Source organism: Scylla paramamosain, chromosome 11 (genome assembly GCF_035594125.1).
Source record: "Scylla paramamosain isolate STU-SP2022 chromosome 11, ASM3559412v1, whole genome shotgun sequence".
In the NCBI taxonomy this organism is placed as follows: domain Eukaryota; kingdom Metazoa; phylum Arthropoda; class Malacostraca; order Decapoda; family Portunidae; genus Scylla; species Scylla paramamosain.
Window position 1 is genome coordinate 12,712,247 of NC_087161.1, and position 26,614 is coordinate 12,738,860.

The 26,614-nt window shown below is 40.3% G+C and overlaps 1 protein-coding gene across 2 annotated transcripts in view; it reads left to right on the forward strand.

The window, feature by feature from the left end:
- The window catches only part of LOC135104963 (E3 ubiquitin-protein ligase UHRF1-like), a 195,803-nt gene that overhangs the window by 48,386 nt on the left and 120,803 nt on the right, over nt 1-26,614 (forward strand). For both annotated transcript variants that reach the window (XM_064012792.1, XM_064012793.1), the window contains exons 2-5: nt 614-766; nt 1,877-2,061; nt 23,561-23,717; nt 24,860-25,052. In XM_064012792.1, the coding sequence (XP_063868862.1) occupies nt 614-766; nt 1,877-2,061; nt 23,561-23,717; nt 24,860-25,052 (688 nt within the window). The remainder of the gene's footprint in view (nt 1-613; nt 767-1,876; nt 2,062-23,560; nt 23,718-24,859; nt 25,053-26,614) is intronic.

Sequence of the window (26,614 nt, forward strand, 5' to 3'; positions counted from 1 at the left end):
TTATGTTCTTTCTTTTCATAATATAGTCTTCCTGATGATGTTTCATGCCCAACCCTAAAGCTTTGCTCCACACCTCTAGAAAGTATCAGTCAGCTGTGCTGTTGAATAGCTTCTAAATAAAATTTTGTAAAATTTTCAACAGTGGGTAACAGTTTCTTTAGAGAGGTTGGGATTACATTTAATTGCCTTGGAGGTAAAAAAAAAAAAAAAGTCCTAAAGGGATGAAAAGGCCCAGATGTAAAAAAAGATGCATGTGATATCTCTCACTTGTAAGTCTTGTTTTGATAATTTGGTGTGCAATCTGTCATTAAATGGCTGAGCTATCACATCACCATATTTTTTATGTTGCAATGGCAAGAGAATGATTTAGATGAGATAATGTAGTATATAAAAATTGCCCGATACAATTGTGGAGGGATGGAGACTTGATTAGGACATTTTGATTTCATCTTGCACATGAATGAGAGCTTTACACAGTAAGTAAGCTGTTGGAGTCTTAGGAGATATTATCAAAGTAATGACAGTAATATCAAATTATCAGTTACATACAGATTGCAGTTTATCTACTTTGGTTAGGTACTAGAGGTGTAACATAAAACTATAATCCTGACAGATGGAAGATGGCTATAGTATGTTCGACTACAACATCAACGTCAATGATGTTATCCAGCTGATGGTGAAACCAGTGTTGTCGGAGACCAACATCAATACCACTATAAAACCAGCAGTCTCCAAAAAGATTTTGGAGGGCAAGGAGAATTCCCAGGTGAGAAAAGTACACAGATTAGATTATTAATCTTGACACATTACTTATCTTATCACTTCTTTTTTTTTCTGAATTGAACAATAACATTTTTTTTGTGTGTGTGTTGTAGAAAACATCACAATACAGTTCCCATATTGGCTTTTCTTTGTATTAATTCTAAGGAGTCTATATCTTAATGCATTATACATTCCTCCCCACTTCTTTTTTGCTTCATTTATTTTAAAGTTCATCTCTACAGTGATATATCCATTTACAACACTATTCAATTGATGATATGTGTAACAGTTTACTTTCTTAAGCAACTTTCTATTCATAACTACTTTCAACAACTTGTCAAGTTACTCTAAATATTAATTACCTTATTTTTATCCTCATCCACTGTCAATTCCCTTGATTTTTTCTGGCACCTGATTCAAACTCCTTTCTCTACCATTGCCTTTCATGAAGTTGAAACTCTATCCAACATACTTGCATTCACCTCTTTTACCACACTATTCATAAATAGGTAATCAGTTAACTGATCACAATCAGTTAACCATCACATATCCCTGCCCCAGCCATAAGTAAATACAAAGATACTCAGTAATCTTCACCACAATGCATTTTCTAATATTCACTTATTTATTTATTTTTTTTTTTCAGACCTTTTGATAATCCATCTAGCCTGTACAGTATATAAACAGTTCACAGCCCTTCTGCTTTCATGTTCTCTGTAACATTTGATAGATGTGTAGATTCCTGAAACTAGCATATTCATACCCTTTCCCTCAAAAACCAAGAAACCACACATAAACTCACTTAATCAGTCATTACCATACTGTTCATTCAGCAGTCATACTTACTATTTGGGTCACACTGCTACTTTTCGAACACTCATTGTGTAATTAAAATCTTAAGCTTTCTAGTTCTTATGCCTTGAAAATATCTTTTTTATGAAAATGATGAACATCAGAGAAAATACCAGTGATTGCAAAATCTGAAGAAGACACATAAACTGTCCCAATTCCATAATGGGAAGTAAGGACATTGAATGAGGTGAATGATGTTGATGACTGACTAAGCATTAATAACCACTGTATAATGATGGTAATAAGTATCCACTTTCAACAGACTAGCCAGGAACCAGTGATTATAAAGGAGAGTGAATACTACAGAGTGGGTGACTTGGTGGATGGGAAGTCCCTATATGATGGCACTTGGTGGGAGGGGAAGATAGTTAAGATAGTACCCAACCCCAACATTAAGGAGTCCTTAGATGGGGATGATGGCTTCTTGTATCATTTTGTGGATGAGAGGTAAGTATTCCCTCTAATCTGCAAATTGGGATGATAAGTTTAAGTAATTTTTGTTTCTTTTAATTGGTTTAGTGTTACTAAGGAGATTCTTATAGTTTTACACATTTTTGACATTTATTCCAAAATATAATGGTCTAATAACTTCCAATCCATTCAACATCTGCAATGGAGGAGGCAGTAAACACTTGCTGAAATGATAATTACTCCCATTGAGGTCTCAAGCTTTGGTTTAGGGGTGCTTTGTAATCAATTAGCGACACAGCTGTGACTTCACTGAACATTTCCCTTTGTGTCTCACATCACTTTTTTTTTTTTTTTATGTAGGAAGGACACTGGCCAAGGGCAACAAAAATCTAATAAAAAAAATGCCCACTGAAATACCAGTCCCATAAAAGGGTCAAAGCAGTGGTCAAAAATTGATGAATAAGTGCCTTGAAACCTCCCTCTTGAAGGAATTCAAGTCATAGGAAGGTGGAAATACAGAAGGAGGCAGGGAGTTCCAGAGTTTACCAGAGAAAGGGATGAATGATTGAGAATACTGGTTAACTCTTGCGTTACAGAGGTGGGCAGAATAGGGGTGAGAGAAAGAAGAAAGTCTTGTGCAGCGAGGCCGCGGAAGGAGGGGAGGCATGCAGTTAGCAAGATCAGAAGAGCAGTTTGCATGAAAATAGCAGTAGAAGACAGCTAGATATGCAACATTGCGGAGGTGAGAGAGAGGCTGAAGACAGTCAGTTATAGAAGAGGAGTTGATGAGACGAAAAGCTTTTGATTCCACCCTGTCTAGAAGAGCAGTATGAGTGGAACCCCCCCAGACATGTGAAGCATACTCCATACATGGACGGATAAGGCCCCTGTACAGAGTTAGCAGCTGGGGGGGTGAGAAAAACTGGCAGAGACGTCTCAGAACACCTAACTTCATAGAATCTGTTTTAGCTAGAGATGAGATGTGAAGTTTCCAGTTCAGATTATAAGTAAAGGACAGACCGAGGATGTTCAGTGTAGAAGAGGGGGACAGTTGAGTGTCATTGAGGAAGAGGGGATAGTTGTCTGGAAGGTTGTGTCGAGTTGATAGATGGAGGAATTGAGTTTTTGAGGCATTGAACAATACCAAGTTTGCTCTGCCCCAATCAGAAATTTTAGAAAGATCAGAAGTCAGGCGTTCCGTGGCTTCCCTGCGTGATATGTTTACCTCGTGAAGGGTTGGACTTCTATGAAAAGATGTGGAAAAGTGCAGGGTGGTATCATCAGCGTAGGAGTGGATAGGACAAAAAGTTTGGTTTAGAATATCATTAATGAATAATAAGAAGAGAGTGGGTGACAGGACAGAACCCTGAGGAACACCACTGTTAATAGATTTAGGAGAAGAACATTGACTGTCTACCACAGCAGCAATAGAACGGTCAGAAAGGAAACTTGAGATGAAGTTACAGAGAGAAGGATAGAAACCGTAGGAGGGTAGTTTGGAAATCAAAGCTTTGTGCCAGACTCTATCAAAAGCTTTTGATATGTCCAAGGCAACAGCAAAAGTTTCACCAAAATCTCTAAAAGAGGATGACCAAGACTCAGTAAGGAAAGCCAGAAGATTACCAGTAGAGCGGCCTTGACGGAACCCATACTGGCGATCAGACAGAAGGTTGTGAAGTGATAGATGTTCAAGAATCTTCCTGTTGAGGATAGATTCAAAAACTTTAGATAGGCAGGAAATTAATGCAATAGGACAGTAGTTTGAGGGATTAGAATGGTCACCCTTTTTAGGAACAGGTTGAATGTAGGCAAACTTCCAGCAAGAAGGAAAGGTAGATGTTGACAGACAGAGCTGAAAGAGTTTGACTAAGCAAGGTGCAAGCATGGAGGCACAGTTTCGGAGAACAATAGGAGGGATCCCATCAGGTCCATAAGCCTTCCGAGGGTTTAGGCCAGCGAGGCCATGGAAAACATCATTGCGAAGAATTTTAATAGGTGGCATGAAGTAGTCAGAGGGTGGAGGAGAGGGAGGAACAAGACCAGAATCGTCCAAGGTAGAGTTTTTAGCAAAGGTTTGAGCAGAGTTCAGCTTTAGAAATAGATGTGATAGCAGTGGTGCCATCAGGTTGAAATAGAGGAAGGAAAGAAGAAGAAGCAAAGTTATTGGAGATATTTTTGGCTAGATGCCAGAAATCACGAGGGGAGTTAGATCTTGAAAGGTTTTGACATTTTCTGTTAATGAAGGAGTTTTTGGCTAGTTGGAGAACAGACTTGGCATGGTTCCGGACAGAAATATAAAGTGCATGAGATTCTGGTGATGGAAGGCTTAAGTACCTTTTGTGGGCCACCTCTCTATTATGTATAGCAAGAGAACAAGCTGTGTTAAACCAAGGTTTAGAAGGTTTAGAACGAGAAAAAGAGTGAGGAATGTAAGCCTCCATGCCAGATACCATGACCTCTGTTATGCGCTCAGCACACAAAGACGGGTCTCTGACACGGAAGCAGTAGTTATTCCAAGGAAAATCAGCAAAATACCTCCTCAGGTCCCCCCAACTTGCAGAGGCAAAATGCCAGAGGCACCTTCGCTTAGGGGGATCCTGAGGCGGGATTGGAGTGATAGGACAAGATAAAGATACGAGATTGTGATCGGAGGAGCCCAACAGAGAAGAAAGGGTGACAGCATAAGCAGAAGGATTAGAGGTCAGGAAAAGGTCAAGAATGTTGGGCATATCTCCAAGACGGTCAGGAATACGAGTAGGGTGTTGCACCAATTGCTGTAGGTCATGGAGGATAGCAAAGTTGTAGGCTAGTTCACCAGGATGGTCAGTGAAGGGAGAGGAAAGCCGAAGCTGGTGGTGAACATTGAAGTCTCCAAGAATGGAGATCTCTGCAAAAGGGAAGAGGGTCAGAATGTGCTCCACTTTGGAAGTTAAGTAGTCAAAGAATTTCTTATAGTCAGAGGAGTTAGGTGAGAGGTATACAGCATAGATAAATTTAGTATGAGAGTGACTCTGTAGTCGTAGCCAGATGGTGGAAAACTCGGAAGATTCAAGAGCGTGGGCACAAGAGCAGGTTAAGTCATTGCGCACATAAACGCAGCATCCAGCTTTGGATCGAAAATGAGGATAGAGAAAGTAGGAGGGAACAGAAAAGGGGCTACTGTCAGTTGCCTCAGACACCTGAGTTTCAGTGAGGAAAAGAAGATGAGGTTTAGAAGAGGAGAGGTGGTGTTCTACAGATTGAAAATTAGATCTTAGATCGCGAATGTTGCAGAAGTTAATGAAGAAAAAGTTGAGCGGGGTGTCAAGACACTTAGGGTTGTCGACAGAAAGGCAGTCCGACCTGGGGACATTTATGGTCCCCTCCCCAGATGGGGACTCCGAGGCTGGTGTAGGAGTCGCCATGATGATTTTAAAATTTTTGAGTGAAGGGTGTGTGTGTTATTAGGTGCTTGTAGTTTTGTGTGGAGGAAGAGAGTTGTCTTTAGAGGGCAGGCTGTGACTGCCCCCTTGTGTTGTGAGACACAAAGGGAAATGTTCAGTGAGGTCACAGCTGGGTTTAATGATAAGTTCACAGCACCCCCTGAACAGTGCTTTAGACCTCACTGGGAGTAATTACCGTTTCGGCAGGTGTCTACTCCTCCTACTAGGGGGCAGAACCTCTCAAGACAGCTCTGTTCCTTCATACGATTCTACATACACATAATATAAGCACACCCTTCACTCACACTTAAAAATTTAACATGGCTACCCCTACACTAGGCTTGGGGTCCCCATCTGGGAAGAGGACCACAGATGTTCTTAGGTTAGACTACTCTTCTGGTGTCGTCCTTAAGTGTCTTGACACTCCCCTCAACTTTTGCTTCATTAGTTTCTGCAACATTTATAGCCTTAGATCTAATTTTCAATCTGGAACACTACCTCTCCTCTACTAAACCTCATCTTCTTTTCTTCACTGGAACACAGGTGTTTGAGGCAACTGACAATAGCTGTTTTCTGTTCCCTCCTACTTTTTTTTATCCTCATTTTCAGTCCAAAGCTGGATGTGTCTGCGTGCACAATGACCTAACTTGCTCTCATTCCCATGCTCTTGCATCTGAATTTTCTACTATCTGAGTATAACTGCAGTCACTCTCAAATTAAATTTGTCTGTGCTGTATACCTCTCACCAAACTCCTCTGACTATAAAAAGAAATATTTTTGACTATTTAACTTCCAAAGTGAAGCACATCCTGACAATCTTCCCTTTTGCAGAGATCTGTATTCTTGGAGACCTCAATTTTCACCACCAGCTTCGGCTCTCCTCTCCCTTCATTGACCAACCTGGTGAACTGGCCTTTAACTTTACAACTAGTACAACACCCTGCTTGCATATGTGACCATCTTAGAGATATGCCCGCCATTCTTGACCTTTTCCTAATCTCAAACCCTTCTGTTTATGTTGTCACTCTATCTTCATCTCACTCTATCTTCACTCTGTCTTCCTCCTCAGGATTCCCTAAATTGGAGGTGCCTCTGGCATTTTACCTCTACTAATTATGAGGATCTGAGGTATTATTCCAATTTTCGTTGGAATAACTACTGCTTCTACGTCAGGGACCCGTCTCTTGTCTGCTGAGTGCATAACAGAGGTGATATGGTCTGGCATGGAGAAGTACATTCTTCACTCTCTCTCACCCTAAACCTTCCAAACCATTGTTTAATTCAGCCTGCTCTCTTCTCATGCATGATAGAGAGGTGGCTTACAAAAGGTACTTGAGCCTTCCATTATCTGAATCTCATGCATTTTATATTTCAGTACAAAAATGGGAGATGGGACTATGCTAAGGCAAAATTTACATTTTCATAAATTTTATGTAAAAATTAACTGGAAAGCTACTTGAAAGTGAAATACTGCAAGAAAAATATGAGGTATTTTTGAGCAATTATAGAGAGGGGGTGCAACAGTTTCTGCCAAGATATGAAGTGAAAATTGCGAAGCATGAATGATATGATCTCAGGTATGTAGAAATAAAAAGAAAAATAAATAAATAAATAAAAAAAAAAGGACAGGGTGTTGAAGAAAATTATGAGGCAATGGAAATGCTAGAGAAGAATACAGAAATGCAAGGAATGAATATGGTACAATAAGAAGAGAAGAAGAAAGAAATTTTGAAAGTGACATAATAAGAAAATGCAAGGAAGAGCCTGAACTCTTCTACAGATACATAAATGGGAAAATGCAACACAAGGATGGCATAAACAAGTTAAAAAGGGAAGGAAAATTTTGTGAAACTACTGAGGAGATAAGTGAAATAGTGAATGAGATTTTTCAATATGTGTTTACAAAGGAAACCAATTTTGTGGCACCAAAAGTGGTATCACAGAATGAGAGAATACAGTTGATATGTATGAGTAAAGAGAAAAGAAATCAAGAAATTGCTGGATGTTAGAAGAGCTACGGGACCAGATCAAGTAAATGGATGGATATTAAAAGTGCAGAGAACAAATGGAAGAACCCATATGGGATATAATCAACAGATCATTGAAAGAAGGAAAAGAGCTTAGTGCCAATATACAAAGCCTTATGTTTAAGAGAATGGAAGAGTACTAAAGGGAGCAACATTGAAATGGATGAATGATTATTTAGAAGGAAGAGAAATGAGAACAGTTATCAGAGACACTAATTCAAGTTGGTGCAAAGTGATAGGTGAGGTACCCCAAGGATTTGTGTTGACACCTATTATGTTTCAAATATGTAAATGATATGACAGAGGATTTAAATAGTTATATAAACCTGTTCACTGATAATGCAGAAATAGTGAAAATACAGTGGAGCCCAGTCATCACTGGTTCCATCAATGCAGCCCCCATTTTTATGTGTTTATTGGCTTTTTTTTTTTTTTCTCTCTCTCTCTCCAGAATGCTCCCTTTTGCGATCCCCTCACTTTCCGCAGACCTGCACTACCTTTCCATACATCAGACTTGTGCACTGCACCACTGGCCCACTACCTCATTCTAGCCACAGCTCACTGATAATGCAAAAATAATGAAAAAACATTGGAGCCCGATGATCGCTGGTTCCATCAATGCAGCCCCTATTTTTATGTGGTTATCGGTTTTGGACTTTTTTGGCACAGAGCAGAGCATCAACCACGCTCCCCTCACTTTCTACAGACCCACACTGCCCTTCCATACATTAGACTTGCGCACAGCCCCACTGGCCCACTGCCCCATTCTAGCCACAGCCATCATCATGTATACACACACTCCTGTACTCAGCCCATCATTGTGATTGTTGTCCTTGATCTTGATCTTGATGGTACAGGTGGCACAGGATCACTCCTGAGCCAGGCCTTTGGGTCGGCAACTCCTGTAGAAGGGGGAAAAAAAAAAGAGAAACGAACAGCATCCTCTATCCTGATTGTTCATACACCTGGCACGCCACATTCTCTCCAGAAACTCTTTCGCCGCCTCTATCATCCTTTCATTTGCCTCTCTACACAGTCCCAGCAACAACACCATCCATTCCTTTCCTGTCTTCTCCACTCTTTCATTCCTATCATGCCCTAACTCAGTCCGTATCACTTGCATCATCTCATACCTGTCTCTGGCATACTTCACACACTCCAGCACCACATGTTCCACCGTCTCATCCTCTCCCATGTCACACATCTGGCACACTTTGCTGCGGGACTCAGACCACCTGTAACTCCTTGCATTCACATCCATACACTGTGCCCTCGCTCGGAAGAGAAGATCACCGCCCAGGCTTCCATCATACCACCTTTCATACCTCAGGGCCTCTTTTTCCTTGTACCATTCAAGGGTCTTCTTTCTTTCCATTTCATTCTTCCATTCATTCAATCCCACACATTTCACTTCTTTGTCTATCTCATTCTTCCATTTTCTGACATCCCATTCAGCTCCCACTCTGCCTCCTCTTGTTACCATTCATTCACGATCTTTGATTTTGATCTTGAGTTTGTATTTTTTACCAGGGGTTTTCAATCTTTTGCAAGCTGGGCTCCCCAAACCTGGTTCGTTACATTTGGGGCCCCCCTCCTCCCTGCACCACCTACTCAACGCCCTCCCCAACTATGCCACCATAGATAGATAGATAGATAGATAGATAGATAGATAGTTGTATTTCCAGTGTACTAACAGTTAGTGAGTGTGATTTTCCGTGATTTTTTTCCCTCCTGTCCTATGCTCGCGCCCCCTACCTGTGAGAGTGTCCATACTCCCCATTGAGAGTGTCTTTGCCCCCCCCTCCCCCAGTTGAGAACCACTACTGTATCCTGTACAGTTGTACAGTATAACACACTACATTAATGTTACTGGCCAATACAGATCTTTTTAAGAGGTTGCAAGATGTTGAAATTTAATTTCTGGGTTTCTTTAGGGGGGGGAATGAAATAATATCGTTGATTTTTGCTCATCACAGTGGATACTGTTCCCTAATACCAACAATGAGGGGGGACCACGGTAATAAAGGATGAAAATGACTGCAAGGAGCTGCAAAAGGAAATTGACAAGATACTCGTACATGCATGGAACCAAAGATGGAAACAAGAATTTCATGCCAGAAAATGCCATGTGCTGGAAATAAGAAATAGTAAAAAGAGATCTTCATGAGATTACAAAATGGGAGGAGAAATAATAATGAAAATAATGAAGAAAAAGATTTGAGATTAATGACTCGGGACACATTTTAACCTGAAAGACACATAAACAGGATATTCCGCTTTATATACAGCTTGTTAACAAGAATTAGGGTGGTGTTTAACTATTTAAATAAAGAAAATTATAAGCATGATACATCCTAAATTGGAATGCACAACAGTAGTTTGGGCTCTACATAGAAAAAAGATATACAGAAACTGGAAAGAATAAAGAGGATAGCGACAAAGATGGTACCAGAATTGAATGACTTAAGCTATGAAAAAAGACTTGAAGAGATGGGATTACCAGCACTACAAGAGAGAAAAGAGAGAGGAGACCTGATAACAATGTACAAATTAGTAAACATTATAAAAAGAATAGACAGAAATGACTTGGTACCACAAATAGAGGAGGAAGAGAGATGGATAAGGGGGCATGGGAAGAAAATAAAGATTGGATATTCAAGTGACATAAAAAAATACAACTTCCTGTATCGAACTATTGAAATCTGAAATTATTTGAAGGAAGAAATGATTGCAGCAAACAGTGTACACATGTTTAAAGAGCAACTGGATAAATATGGTTATGGAGGTACAAAATGAGTTTTGGCTTGTGCCCTGTACAATACAACTAGGTAAATACACACACATACACAATACAGGACCTCTTGAATGGACTGGTAATGCAGAAAAACTCCTACTGCTGAAATTGCTTCCAGGTTTTCTTCGTTTCTGTTAAAGCATATTTCACAGATGGAGCATTAGTAATTTGTCTGTATAGCTCCATACTCATGTGTATAATCTAAATCCTTCTTCTTTCTCACCACTATTTTGTTCACCTCTCCAATGGAAGAGTTAACCAGTATTCTCAATCATTCATCCCTTTCTCTTGTAAAGTCTAGAATTCCCAGCCTGCCTCTGTATTTCCACCTTCCTATGACCTAAATTCTTTCAAGAGGGAGGTTTCAAGACATTTATCCTTCAATTTTTGACTACTGCTTTGAACCCTATTTGGGGAACAGCATCTTAATGGGCCTTTCTTTTCTTTTTTTTTCTTTTTCTTTTTCTTTTTCTTTTTCTTTTCTTTCTTTTTTTTTTTTTTTTGCCCCTTGGCATAAAAAAATAAAATAATAATAATAATAATAGCAGTAATAATAATAATAATTATAATAATAATAATAATAATGATAATAATATTAATAATAATAATAATAATAATAATAATAATAATAATAATAATAATAATACAGGACTTGGTAGAAGGACTTTTACACTCATAGAGCATGTTTTGGTACTGTTATTACTTTTGTTTTCTTAATTTTGCTCCAACAATTTGCACAGGCAACAGAGCATTATTACTTTTGCTTTCTTTATTTTTGTCGTAACAATTTGCACAGGCAAAAGAGCAATAGTAGTTTCCTAAAATGATTCCATGCAGGTGTTGATAATACATTAAGTTATATGAAATACAGTGTTCTCCCACTATTTGCGGTTACATTCTAAAGCCTTCTCCAAACAGTGAAAATTCATGATTACAAGAAAACCCCTTACAATGCTATGATATACTTATGTTTATAGTTTAAATCATGAAATATACATCTCACATTTATGAAGTGCATCTAAAATTCACTTTGACACAGTAAGAAACAATTTAACAGGAGGAGGCACTAGACACCTGCTGAAACAATAATAACTCCCAGTGAGGTCTAAAGCATTGGATTAGGGGATGATGTGAACTTATCAGTAACCCAGCTGTGACCTCACTGAACAATTCCCCATGTGTTTCTCAAAACAACGAGCTAATCACACCCTACCCTCTAAAGACAAGTCTTCCTTCACACAAAACTGCATGCACCTAATTGCACAGACACCCTTCACTCAAAATTCTAAATTGAAAATGGCAATTCCTACATCAGCTTCAAAATCCCCATCTGGGGAGGGAACCATAAACATCTCCAGGTTGGACTGCTCTTCTGGTATTGACCCTATAAGTGTCTTGTCATCCCCCCTCAACTTTTCCTTCATTAAGCTCTGCAATATTTGCAGCCTTAGATCTAATTTTCAATCTGTAGAGCACCACCTCTCCTCTTCTAAACCTCACCTTTTTTTTTAATGAAACACAGGTGTCTGAGGCAACCAACAGTAGATCCCTTTTCTGTTCCATTCTATATTTTTTATCCTCATTTTCAATTCAAAGCTGAATGTTGCATCTATGTGCACAATGACTTAACCTGCTCTTGTGTCCACACTTTTGAATCTTCAGTTTTCACCATCTGGCTACATCTATAGAGTCATCCACAAACTAAATTTTTCTGTGCTGTATATCTCTTACCTAACTCCTCTGACTATAACAAATTCTTTGACTACTTAACTCCCAAAGTGGAGCACATTCTGACTTTCTTCTCTTTTTTGGAGATCTCCATCCTTAGAGACTTCACTGTTCACCACCAACTTTGGCTTTTCTCTCCTTTCATTGACCATCCTGGTGAACTAGCTTTTAACTTTGCTATCTTCCATGACCTAGAGCAACTGGTGCAACACCCTACTCATATTCCTGACCGTCTTGGAGATATGCCCAACATTCTTGACCTTTTCCTAACCTCTAATCCTTGTTATGCTGTCACAATATCTTCATTGTTGGGCTCCTCCAATCACAGTCTCATATATGTATTGTTTCTAATTGCTCCAGTCCCTCCTCAGGATCCCCCCAAAGCAGAGGTGCCTCTGGCATTTTGCATCTGCTAATTATGGGAACCTGAGGAGATATGCTGATTTTCCTTGGAGTGACTGTTGCTTTCGTGACTGAGTCCCATCTCTTGTGTGCTGAGTGCATAACAGAGGTGATAGTGTCTGGCATGGAGGTGTACATTCCTCTCTCTCTTGACCTAAACCTTCCAAACCTTGGCTTAACACAGCCTGTTCTCATGCTATACATGATAGAGAAGTGATCCACAAAAGGTACTTCAGCTTTCCATCACTGAATCTTATGCACTTTATATTTCTTCCTGGAATCATTCCAAGTCTGTTCTCCAACTGGCCAAAAACTCCTTCATTGATAGTGTCAAAATCTTTCAAGATCTAAGTCCCCTTGTGACTTATTGGCACCTAGACCAAAACATGTCCTGTAACTTTGCTTCTTCATCTTTTCTTCACTAAGTGTCTTGACATCCCCCTCAACTTTTTCTTCTTTAACTTCTGCAACATTCGCGGTCTAAGATCTAATTTTCAATCTGTAGAACACCACCTCTCCTCTTCTAAACCTCATCTTCTTTTCCTCACTGAAACTCAGGTGTCTGAGGCAACTGACAGTAGCCCCTTTTCTGTTCCCTCCTACTTTCTCTATCCTCATTTTCGATCCAAAGCTGGATGCTGCGTTTATGTGCGCAATGACTTAACCTGCTCTCGTGCCCACGCTCTTGAATCTTCCGAGTTTTCCACCATCTGGCTACGACTACAGAGTCATTCTCATACTAAATTTATCTGTGCTGTATACCTCTCTCCTAACTCCTCTGACTATAAGAAATTCTTTGACTACTTAACTTCCAAAGTGGAGCACATTCTGACCCTCTTCCCTTTTGTAGAGATCTCCATTCTTGGAGACTTCAATGTTCACCACCAGCTTTGGCTTTCCTCTCCCTTCACTGACCATCCTGGTGAACTAGCCTACAACTTTGCTATCCTCCATGACCTAGAGCAATTGGTGCAACACCCTACTCGTATTCCTGACCGTCTTGGAGATACGCCCAACATTCTTGACCTTTTCCTGACCTCTAATCCTTCTGCTTATGCTGTCACCCTTTCTTCTCCGTTGGGCTCCTCCGATCACAATCTCATATCTTTATCTTGTCCTATCACTCCAATCCCTCCTCAGGATCCCCCTAAGCGAAGGTGCCTCTGGCGTTTTGCCTCTGCTAGTTGGGGGGACCTGAGGCGGTATTTTGCTGATTTTCCTTGGAATGACTACTGCTTCCGTGTCAGAGACCCATCTTTGTGTGCTGAGCGCATAACAGAGGTGATAGTGTCTGGCATGGAGGCGTACATTCCTCACTCTTTTTCTCGTCCTAAACCTTCTAAACCTTGGTTTAACACAGCTTGTTCTCGTGCTATACATGATAGAGAGGTGGCCCACAAAAGGTACTTAAGCCTTCCTTCACCAGAATCTCATGCACTTTATATTTCTGCCCAGAACCATGCCAAGTCTGTTCTCCAACTAGCCAAAAACTCCTTCATTAACAGAAAATGTCAAAACCTTTCAAGATCTAACTCCCCTCGTGATTTCTGGCATCTAGCCAAAAATATCTCCAATAACTTTGCTTCTTCTTCTTTCCCTCCTCTACTTCAACCAGATGGCACCACTGCTATCACATCTATTTCTAAAGCTGAACTCTTTGCTCAAACCTTTGCTAAAAACTCTACCTTGGACGATTCTGGGCTTGTTCCTCCCTCTCCTCCACCCTCTGACTACTTCATGCCTCGTATTAAAATTCTTCGTAATGATGTTTTCCATGCCCTCGCTGGCCTAAACCCTCGGAAGGCTTATGGACCTGATGGGGTCCCTCCTATTGTTCTCCGAAACTGTGCCTCCGTGCTTGCACCTTGCCTAGTGAAACTCTTTCAGCTCTGTCTGTCAACATCTACCTTTCCTTCTTGCTGGAAGTTTGCCTACATTCAACCTGTTCCTAAAAAGGGTGACCGCTCTAATCCCTCAAACTACCGTCCTATTGCTTTAATTTCCTGCTTATCTAAAGTTTTGGAATCTATCCTCAACAGGAAGATTCTTAAACATCTATCACTTCACAACCTTCTATCTGATCGCCAGTATGGGTTCCGTCAAGGCCGCTCTACTGGTGATCTTCTGGCTTTCCTTACTGAGTCTTGGTCATCCTCTTTTAGAGACTTTGGTGAAACTTTTGCTGTTGCCTTGGACATATCAAAAGCCTTTGATAGAGTCTGGCACAAAGCTTTGATTTCCAAACTACCCTCCTACGGTTTCTATCCTTCTCTCTGTAACTTCATCTCAAGTTTCCTTTCTGACCGTTCTATTGCTGCTGTGGTAGACGGTCACTGTTCTTCTCCTAAATCTATTAACAGTGGTGTTCCTCAGGGTTCTGTCCTGTCACCCACTCTCTTCTTATTATTCATTAATGATCTTCTAAACCAAACTTCTTGTCCTATCCACTCCTATGCTGATGATACCACCCTGCACTTTTCCACGTCTTTTCATAGACGTCCAACCCTTCAGGAGGTAAACATATCACGCAGGGAAGCCACAGAACGCCTGACTTCTGATCTTTCTAAAATTTCTGATTGGGGCAGAGCAAACTTGGTATTGTTCAATGCCTCAAAAACTCAATTCCTCCATCTATCAACTCGACACAATCTTCCAGACAACTATCCCCTCTTCTTCAGTGACACTCAACTGTCCCCCTCTTCTACACTGAACATCCTCGGTCTGTCCTTTACTTATAATCTGAACTGGAAACTTCACATCTCATCTCTAGCTAAAACAGCTTCTATGAAGTTAGGTGTTCTGAGACGTCTCCGCCAGTTTTTCTCACCCCCCCAGCTGCTAACTCTGTACAAGGGCCTTATCCGTCCATGTATGGAGTATGCTTCACATGTCTGGGGGGGTTCCACTCATACTGCTGTTCTAGACAGGGTGGAATCAAAAGCTTTTCGTCTCATCAACTCCTCTCCTCTAACTGACTGTCTTCAGCCTCTCTCTCACCGCCGCAATGTTGCATCTCTAGCTGTCTTCTACCGCTATTTTCATGCTAACTGCTCTTCTGATCTTGCTAACTGCATGCCTCCCCTCCTTCCGCGGCCTCGCTGCACAAGACTTTCTTCTCTCTCTCACTCCTATTCTGTCCACCTCTCTAACGCAAGAGTTAACCAGTATTCTCAATCATTCATCCCTTTCTCTGGTAAACTCTGGAACTCCTTGCCTGCTTCTGTATTTCCACCTTCCTATGACTTGAATTCCTTCAAGAGGGAGGTTTCAAGACACTTATCCACCAATTTTTGACCACTGTTTTGACCCTTTTAAGGGACTGGCATTTCAGTGGGCATTTTTTTTTTATTAGATTTTTGTTGCCCTTGGCCAGTATCCTTCCTACATAAAAAAAAAAAAAAAAAAAAAAAAAATTTCAACCTGATGGCACCACTGCTTTCTCATCTACTTCTAAAACTGAACTCTTCACTCACACCTTTGCTAAAAACTCAACCTTGGATGATTCAGGGCTTGTTCCTCCCTCCCCTCCACCCTCTGACTACTTTATGGTACCCATTAAGATCCTTTGCAGTGATATTTTCTATGCTTTTGCTGGCTTAAACCATCAGAAGGCTTACAGACCTGATGGGGTCCCTCCTATTGTTCTATTAACCCTTTCCTTCCGGCAATCGTATATATACGATTGCAAAAATGTGTCTGTAGCGACGGCGATCATACTGGTAATCAAGAATTTTTGCGCCTCAGTTTTGAGGTCCAAGCGTGGTTTCTCGAGTCAGATGGTGTGAGTGGAAGTGTCTGGCATGTTTCCACATGTAGTGTTGTCACTAGCTCTGGAAATTTAGCGGTAACTAAGCTATTTTCCCTTTCTCTGGGCAACACTTGGCAACCCCAGTGACCCGCCGGGTGGAAAGCACTCGCCGGGTGGAAAGCACCATGATAAGTGTGAAGAGACATCCTGATAAGAGCCAAGGATCTCAGATCATAACTCACCATGGAGCAGGACACAACATATGTATTTATCAGTGCTTCTGAGTTTGAAGACAGTGACAGTGAATGACAGTGAAGATGAAGAAAGCGAAGACATTAGTGAGGACTCGGAAAATGATATACAGGATCCACCTGTTTTATCAGAACAGAGAGATGATACCTATCATTCTTTCATGTTAATTTTTTCATTATCTTCGATTTTATAATAAAATGGTAGAAGGTAACTTGTCAGAGAGAGAGAGAGAGAGAGAGAGAGAGAGAGAGAGAGAGAGAGAGAGAGAGAGAGAGAGAGAATGTTATTTGCCTGAAACTTGATATGAAAAGGGATGAAATCTCTCTCTCTCTCTCTCTCTCTCTCTCTCTCTCTCTCTCTCTCTCTCTCTCTCTCTCTCTCTCTCTCTCTCTCTCTCTCTCTCTCTCTCTCTCTCTCTCTCTCTCTCTCATTGGAAGTGTACAATTTCCCCTCCAAGATGAGAGAGAGAGAGAGAGAGAGAGAGTGTGTGTGCGCGCGTGGCGTCATCGCTCTCCGGGCTGTTTCTGGATGACAGATCACACAGTGGGAGGAGGAGGAATCCTTTATAAGGCATAAACTCAACTTTGAGAGGTCACATCGAGCTACAAAGTATATCATTGTATTCAGAATAACAAAGAGAAAATAATTATTAGTAATCAAACAATTTTCTGACAATTTCTAGGTTTACCATTTTTAGCTGTCATACAAAACGGGAAAATAATTTAAGCGCCGGAAGGAAAGGATTAAACATGCTCCCACCTTGCTTAGTCAAATTCATTCAGCTCTGTCTGTCAACATCTACCTTTCCTTCTTGCTGGAAGTTTGTCTGCATTCAGCCTATTCCTAAAAAGGATGACCGTTCTAATCCCTCAAACTACTGTCCTATTGCTTTAATTTCCTGCCTATCTAAAGTTTTTGAATCTATCCTCAACAGGAAGATTCTTAAACATCTATCACTTTACAGCCTTCTATCTGATTGGCAGTATGGGTTCCATCAAGGCTGCTCTACTTCTTCTTCTTCTGGCTTTCCTTATTGAGTCTTGGTCATCCTCCTTCAGAGATTTTGGTAAAACTTTTGCTGTTGCCTTGGATATATCAAAAGTTTTTGATAAAGTCTGGCACAAAGCTTTGATTCCCAAACTACCCTCCTACAGCTTCTGTCCTTCTCGCTGTTACCTTATCTCAAATTTCCTTTCTGACCATTCTGACCATAGATGGTCACTCTTCTGTATCTATTAAAAGTAGTGTTCCTAAGAGCTCTGTCCCATCATCCACTCTTCCTATTATTCATTAATCATCTTCTTAACCAAACTTCTTTTCCTATCCACTCCTATGCTGATGATACCATCTTGCACTTTTCCACATTTTTCTCCCTCTCTCTCAACTTATCTGAGATCCTAATAATTACATCAGTGTGTGTTAAAAACATGAGTCTTCTTGAAGTCACAAATGAACAGTATGTTGTGTTCAGGACTGTGTTGAATAAGGAATACCAGTATTGTATTGATGTGTAACTGTTACAAGTCTCAGAAAAAAGCATGTAATTTTTTATAATTAAAAGAATAATCCAAGCTCTTTAAGCCAAAAGACTGAGCTGGTGGTGACATCTGGCAGCTCTGAAAACTCTCTATTAGTTAGGTTAGGAAAAATATGCATGAATATGTGAAACTGCAAGTGCTGAACTGTAAATAGGTGAGGGAATGCTGGACCAAGTAAATTTCTTCATGTTCCTCTCTATAGGAAGTGGCCATGTACAAAGGTATTTACTGGGACCAATTTTGACGAGAGGGGAAAAATCACACAATACTGGTACCTTGCTACATTGTAGTGCCAGTTGCAGTTGCACACAGTGAACTAATCACATGGCCCCAGCATGTTTAAAAGATAGAGAATATAGGCAGCTAAAAATATATTGGATTGTATTGGAATTAATATATTGCCAAAAAAATATTAATATTGGTGATGGGTAATAACTGTCATTTTATAAGTAAGAATCCATTTCTAAGAGCAAATTAAATAGTAAGGATCCAGGGTTGTTTAGGATCCAAATCCGTTGCCCCTGTGTTTATTAGCACACACACACAGCGCTAATACACACAGAAAAAGTGCCATCTTTCTGCATCAAATGTTTTGGAAAACCTGATGTTTCAGCACTTTTACAAAAAATAGCCCCATTCCAAAAGTTATCTGATCCTTCAACATATTTGCAAAAGGTATAGGCATATGGCATGTTTAAAAATGGTGCCAGTGTCATGATTGTCTGCCAGCATGCATAGGCTCTTCTGGTAGCTACAACACTTGTAGCTAGGATCATGTGAGTGATGTGCATGAGAATATTTTTGGTATAAACTTGGAATATATTAATAAAATACTAAACTGAGGAGGAGAGGAAAGGAATGTTAATGATCCAAAGTGTAACAGGCAGTGTAAAAAAAAAATAAGAATATGAGAATGAGTCTGTTCTACGAGTATTTATTTAGTTGTATTTACCTAGTTGTGGTTTACGGGATGGGAGTAATCTCATAGTATTCTGTCTCCATAACTATCCAGTTTGGTCTTAAAAGCATGGACAGTTACAGCATTGGCAATGTCTTCACTGAGTTCATTCCATTTGTTCAGACTTCTGTGAGGAAAACTATACTTCTTGATGTCTCTTCTACAGTTAACTTTCTTCAACTTCTTACTGTGTCCCCTTGTACATTGTGTGTCTAAATTTATAAAACATTCTTTGTCCACATTTTCCATACCATTTATCATTCTTTAGATGTTTATTAAATCTCTCTCTCTCTCTCTCTCTCTCTCTCTCTCTCTCTCTCTCTCTCTCTCTCTCTCTCTCTCTCTCTCTCTCTCTCTCTCTCTCTCTCTCTCTCTCTCTCTCTCTCTCTCTCTCTCTCTCTCTCTCTCTCTCTCTCTCTCTCTCTCTCCTATTTTCAAGGATAGGAATTTCCAAAATTTTAAATTTCTCTTCATAAGTCGACTCACTCAATTCTGGAACCATCTTTGTGACTGCTCTTTGTACTCTTTCTAATTTTATAATATATCTCTTTGTATCAGGAGACCACACCACTGCTGCATATTCCCATCTTGCTCTTATCATGAAAATCAACTTTTTTTTTTATCATTCATTCCTTCATCCAAATATGAGAATGCCATTCTTACTCTTTTTAACAAATTCGTCATTTCTCTAGTAATTTTATTAATGTGTCTATCCGGAGTCAAATTCTCAGTAGCTGTTACTCCCAAATCCACTTTATCTTTTGACTTCTTTAACTTCATACCATCCATCTCATAATGATATTGTATTCTTTTCTTACCCTTACCAAACTCCATTACTTTATATTTACTTAAATTGAATTCCATTTGCCAATATTTGCTCCATATATTTATTTATTTATTATATATATATATATATATATATATATATATATATATATATATATATATATATATATATATATATATATATATATATATATATATATATATATATATATATATATATATATATATATATATATATATATATATATATATATATATATATATATATATATTTTTATGTAGGAGGGACACTGGCCAAGGGCAACAAAAATAAAATAAACAAAAAAAAAAGCCCACTGAAATGCCAGTTCCATAAAAGGCTCCAAAGTGGTAGTCAAAAATTGAAGGATAAGTGTCCTGAAACCTCGCTCTTGAAGGAATTCAAGTCATACAAAGGTGGAAATACAGAAGCAGGTAGGGAGTTCCAGAGTTTATCAGAGAAAGGGATGAATGATTGAGAATACTGGTTAACTCTTGCTTTAGAGAGGTGGACAGAATAGGGGTGAGAGAAAGAAGAAAGTCTTGTGCAGCAAGGCCTCAGGAGGAGGGGAGGCATGCAGTTAGCAAGATCAGAAGAGCAGTTAGCATGAAAATAGTGGTAGAAGACAGATAGAGATGCAACATTGCGGCGATGAGAGAGAGGCTGAAGACAGTCAGTTAGAGGAGACGAGTTGATGAGATGGAAAGCTTTTGATTTCACCACGTCTAGAAGAGCAGTATGAGTGGAACCCCCCACAGACATGTGAAGCATACTCCATACATAGATGGATAAGGCCCTTGTACAGAGTTAGCAGCTGGGGGCATTGAGAAAAACTGGCAGAACGCCTAACTTCATAGAGGCTGTTTTAGCTAGAGATGAGATGTGAAGTTTCCAGTTCAGATTTTAAGTAAAGGACAGACTGAGGATGTTCAGTGTAGAAGAGGGGGACAGTTGAGTGTCATTGAAGAAGAGGGGATAGTTGTCTGGATGGTTGTGTCTAGTTGATAGATGGAGGAATTGAGTTTTTGAGGCATTTTGTACAATACCAAGTTTTCTCTGTCCCAATCAGAAATTTTAGAAAGATCAGAAGTCAAGCATTCTGTGGCTTCCTGAAGGGTTGGACATCTATTAAAAGACGTGGAAAAGTGCAGGGTGGTATCATTAGCGTAGAAGTGGATAGGACAAGAAGTTTGGTTTAGAAGGTTATTGATGAATAATAAGAAGAGAGTGGGTGACGGGACTGAACCCTGAGGAACACCACTGTTAATAGATTTAGGAAAAGAACAGTGACCGTCTACCACAGCTGCAATAGAATGGTCAGAAAGGACACTTGAGATGAAGTTACAGAGATAAGGATAGAAGCCATAGGAGGATAGTTTGGAAATCAAAGCTTTGTGCCAGACTCTATCAAAAGCTTTTGATATATCCAAGGCAACAGCAAAAGTTTCACCAAAAATCTCTAAAAGAGGATGACCAAGACTCAGTAAGGAAAGCCAGAAGATCACCAGTAGAGCAGCCTTGATGGAACCCATACTGGCGATCAGATAGAAAGTTGTGAAGTGATAGATGTTTAAGAATCCTCCTGTTGAGGATAGATTCAGAAACTTTAGATAGGCAGAAAATTAAAGCCATAGGATGGTAGTTTGAGGGATTAGAACAGTCATCCTTTTTAGGAACAGGCTGAATGTAGGCAAACTTCCAGCAAGAAGGAAAGGTAGATGTTGACAGAGTTGAAAGAGTTTGACTAGGTGAGGCGCAAGCACAGAGGCACAGTTTCAGAGAACAATAGGAGGGACCCCATCAGGTCCATAAGCCTTCCGAGAGTTTAGGCCAGCGAGAATTTTAACAGGTAGCATGAAGTAGTCAGAGGGTGGAGGAGAGGGAGGAACAAGCCCTGAATTGTCCAAGGTAGAGTTTTTAGCAAGGGTTTGAGTGAAGAGTTCAGCTTCAGAGATAGATGTGATAGCAGTGGTGCCATCTGGTTGAAATAAAGGAGAGAAAGAAGAAACAAAGTTATTGGAGGTATTTTTAGTTAGATGCCAGAAGTCATGAGGGCAGTTAGATCTTGAAAGATTTTGACACTTTCTGTTAATGAAGGAGTTTTTGGATAGTTGGAGAACAGAGTTGGCATGGTTCCGGGCAGAAATATAAAGTACATGAGATTCTGGTGATGGAAGGCTTAAGTACCTTTGTGGTCTACCTTTTTGTCATGTATAGCATGAGAACAAGCTGTATTAAACCAAGGTTTGGAGGGTTTAGGTCGAGAAAGAGAGTGAGGAATGTACGCCTCCATGCCAGACACTATCACCTCTGATATGCACTCGGCACACAAAGACAGGTCTCTAACATGTAAGCAGTAGTCATTCCAAGGAAAATCAGCAAAATACCTCCTCAGGTCCCCCCAACTAGCAGAGGCAAAAAGCCAGAGGCACCTTCGCTTAGGGTGATCCTGAGGTGGGATTGGAGCAATAGGACAAGATACAGATATGAGATTGTGATCGGAGGAGTCCAGTGGTGAAGAGAGGGTTACAGCATAAGCAGAAGGATTAGAGGTCAGGAAAAGGTCAAGAATTTTGGGCATATCTCCAAGACGGAGAACTTTTCTATCATGAAGGATAGCAAAGTTGAAGGGTAGTTCACCAGGATGGTCAGTGAAGGGAAATGAAAGCAAAAAACAAAACTGGTAGTGAACATTGAAGTCTCCAAGAATGGAGATCTCTGCAAAAGAGGAGAGAATCAGAATGTGCTCCACTTTGGAAGTTAAGTAATCAAAAAATTTCTTATAGTCAGAGGAGTTAGGTGAGAGATGTACAGCACAGATAAATTTAGTTTGAGAGTAACTGTAGTTGTAGCCAGATGGTGGAAATCTTGGAAGATTCAAGAGAGGGGCACGAGAGCAGATTGAGTCGTTGTGCACATAAACGTGACATCCAGCTTTGGATTGAAAATGAGGATAGAGAAAATAGGAGGGAACAGAAAAGGAGCTACTGTCAGTTGCCTCAGACACCTGAGTTTCAGTGAGGAAAAGAAGATGAGGTTTAGAAGAAGAGAGGTGGTGTTCTACAGATTGAAAATTAGATCTTAGACTGCGAATGTTGCAGAAATTTATGAAGAAAAAGTTGAGGTGGTTGTCAAGACACTTAGGGTCATTGACATTTTTGGTCCCCTCCCCAGATGGGAACTCCGTGGCTGGTGTAGGAGTCGCGGTGATAATTTTGAAATTTTGAATGAAGGGTGTGTATGTTATTAGGTGCTTGTAGTTTAGTGTGGAGGAAGAGAGTTGTCTTTAGAGGGCAGGCTGTGACTGCCACTTTGTGTTGTGAAACACAAAGGGAAACATTCAGTGAGGTCACAGCTGTGTTTAATGATAAGTTCACAACATCCCCTGATCCAGTGCTTTAGACCTCACTGGGAGTAATTATCATTTTGACAGGTGCCTACTGCCTCCTGCATTGATTGATTGCATGGTCTGCTGTGGCATGTGTATCTGTGTAACTGTGTAACTAATGTAAAATTAATTAATCCATTTGTGGACACCAGTGGATTGCTGACTGACTGACTTTTACAACAGTACTTTGCACACAAGCTCATACACAAAACCAGTGAAATTATTGTTGCTGGCAAACTACTTGTTGATCCAAATCAAGAGCAACATTTCCACTTCTAAAGTCTGTGACCTTTGTTTGGTGATCACATTCACTCCTTTGGCAACATTAATCCATTAAGGAACTTTCAAAAAGAGGCATTAAAAAAAATGGATTGGTGAAGTTGATACTCTTCATAACGCTTAAAACTTCTGATGTGATTGACATTTGCAAGCTTATATGTCATAACAAACTGTAAAATTGGGTTATTTCATAGGTGTGAGCCAGAGCCTCCATCAGAGCTATTGCTGAAACACATTCGTCCCCGTGCTCACCGTTTACTGCATTTGAAGGACTTGAAGCCTGGTGACATGATCATGGCCAACTACAACCTTGAAGAGCCTCAGGAGAGAGGCCACTGGTTTGACTGCAAGGTGAGTAATTGTTTTAGGACTGCTTGTTTAAAGGCTTTTTCCTAGGCTGCAGGTCTTTTAGCTGCTTATTTGTAATTATTTGTGAAAATATTTAGCAAAAGGGAAAAATATATTTTAGTCTTTTATGGATTTAGAGAAGGCATATAACAAAATTGATTTAGAGAAGGCATGTAACAAAATTGAAAGAAAGGATCAATCTGTGTTCTTGGTGATGGGTCTCTGAAATATTTATGTCACAATCCCTGACACTGAGTGTAGTATGAGAACAGGTTGAGTTAAACCAAGGTTTGGAAGGTTTAGAATGAGATAAAGAATGAAGAATGAGTCTCCATGCTTAACACAATCAGTTGTGTTACAATCCATTGTGTTATGTGCTCAGCGACCAAAAATGGGTCCCTGACGTGGAAGCAGTAGTTATTCCATGGAAAATCCCCACAGAGGCAAAATCCTAGAGGCACCTCTGCCTAAGAGGGTCCTAAGGAGGGATTGAAGAAGTAGGACATGATACAAATATGAGTTTGTGATTGGAGGAGCCCAACAGAAAAGATGGAGTGAGCATAAGCACATGGAGTTTCACACTATCTGAGTCTCAAAATCCTTAAGTTTTGTGCTTAGTCCTAAATTCCTACCATCCCATGTTTTACACTGCTTTGACAAGTATCAGTGACATTTACCTACTGTCAGCGTCATGCATATACTCACAGTAAAACTGGCCTATCCTGCCTAAGTCGGAGCTCTCTCTCTCTCTCTCTCTCTCTCTCTCTCTCTCTCTCTCTCTCTCTCTCTCTCTCTCTCTCTCTCTCTCTCTCTCTCTCTCTCTCTCTCTCTCTCTCTCTCTCTCTCTCTCTCTCTCTCTCTCTCTCTCTCTCTCTCTCTCTCTCTCTCTCTCTCTCTCTCTCTCTCTCTCTCTCTCTCTGTTGTACTTAATGGTCATATCTTGGTGGGATGGTAATTATTTATTTGGGGGTTTTGTGAAAGGTTTCTTCATAAAAGAGAGCTCTTACAATATTGAAAAAAAACTTTTTTTTGCTTCCTCTTCATTTACCACACAATGTTCTAGCTTTTTTCTTTTGAAGATTATGAAATCATTAAGTTATACATAGCTATCAATCTCTGTTTTTATTTTTGGTCACTGTCTTTAGGTTACACAAGTCATCAACACTAGGACAGAGAAGAAAGTGGTGGCAACAGTGTTTGTTGGAGCAGATTCCTCCCCCATGGAAGATTGCCACATTAAGCTGATAGATGAATTGTTTGCTGTGGAAGAAAGCATTAAGCTGACTGAGCGCACCGAGGACATGGAAAGGCTGGTGGTCCAAGGCTCCCCATCAAAAAGTAAATAACTTATTTTATTTATTTATTTTTTCAATGATTAATATTCTGGTGAATCAAGAATTACATTCAATATTCATGAATTTGTCTCATTTTATAGGACTGGCTTAAATTTAGTAAAAACAGGATTTGTGCTGCTGTTCCTTTTATTTTCTTTCTTATTTATTTATCTGTTTACTTACTTTATATAGATACCTGTTTCAGTGCATGCAGTGTAGTATGTCTGTATTTAGTGGGAGATAGAGGGATTGAAGGTATGTTGCAGAACATGAACATGCATTTCCCCATGCATAGTTTGTACTCAAATATAAGTCAACCCCTGATTTCTAGCCAAGAAATTATTAATTGTATATAGTTTGACCACCTATATGTTGGGCAGTCATCTCTTAACATCTGCCTAACAAAAAAAACCTGTTAACTTTGGAGTCTTGTGCTAGTAATGGAATAAGAATTTATAATATTAAATCACCACATTTTATGGGAATATGAGAGAGAGAGAGAGAGAGAGAGAGAGAGAGAGAGAGAGAGAGAGACTGGGAAAGGGATCCAAGATCAATGTAGATTTAGGAGATAGTGGCCAGATCCTGGCCCATGCAGCCACCACGCCCAAGTATCCTCCTAAGGACATGGCACATAGGATATGGTTCAAGCTTTCATGTCCCTTGGTGGTGGGACCAGTTAGCCACACCATACTTGAGTCACTGGTCCTCACAAAATGTGGCAGAGACAGAGGACTCAAATTGGAAGACTATGCTATCTGACCCTGGTCCCAGTCTCGGGTCCCAGCTTCCAAGTGATACCAGGATGTGAGTGACAGCTAAGCATGTCCAGCCACTGCAGCCATTGGAGGATGATAGGGTTAAGGCAACAATGAGGCCTTCCCCCTTATTCTTGATATCCATGGTGCGAGAGGGAAACAGTTACAAAAATCCTTCTTCATGTCATCCTTCTAGCCACAACTTTTCTATTGCTATTGCAGCAGGCTGCATGCTCTCAGTTGCTGCATGGGGGTGCATGTAGTATCAGGGATGACAGAGTAGTGGCATAAGTGACACATACTACATGAGGAACACAAAAGACATGCATGTCCAAAGTGACATGAGCAACAGGCTGTCACGGACAACAACACATCGAAATTTGGTAGGCAACAGCACCAGCTGTTGCCTACCAAATTTTGATGTCTGTGTACAGTGGTCTCTTTTCTAGTGATGTCTCATCAGGTGGAGACCAATGTTTCACTTGATTTGGCAAGGGAGGCACAGGACTTAGAGTCTTCTGGTCCTTCAGCAGACTCTCACAGTTTTTTGCATTACCTCTCCCAGTGTTTCCCGGATGCAACTTTGGAATCTCAAAAGGCTCGTATCACCTTCACCACAGGGTCAATCCCTTCCTGGCAAGAATTGGGTTGTTTTCAAGCCTGTCCCATTTATTATTGGCACCTGGGATTGGACTATTGATGTGCTGCGGGAGGGGGAGTCATTCAGTGGGACATCTGGCCCATTATCTGTCAAGGAAGTTCCACTGCTATTACAGGGTTTATTAGATCAAGGTCAACAAGAGAGTTC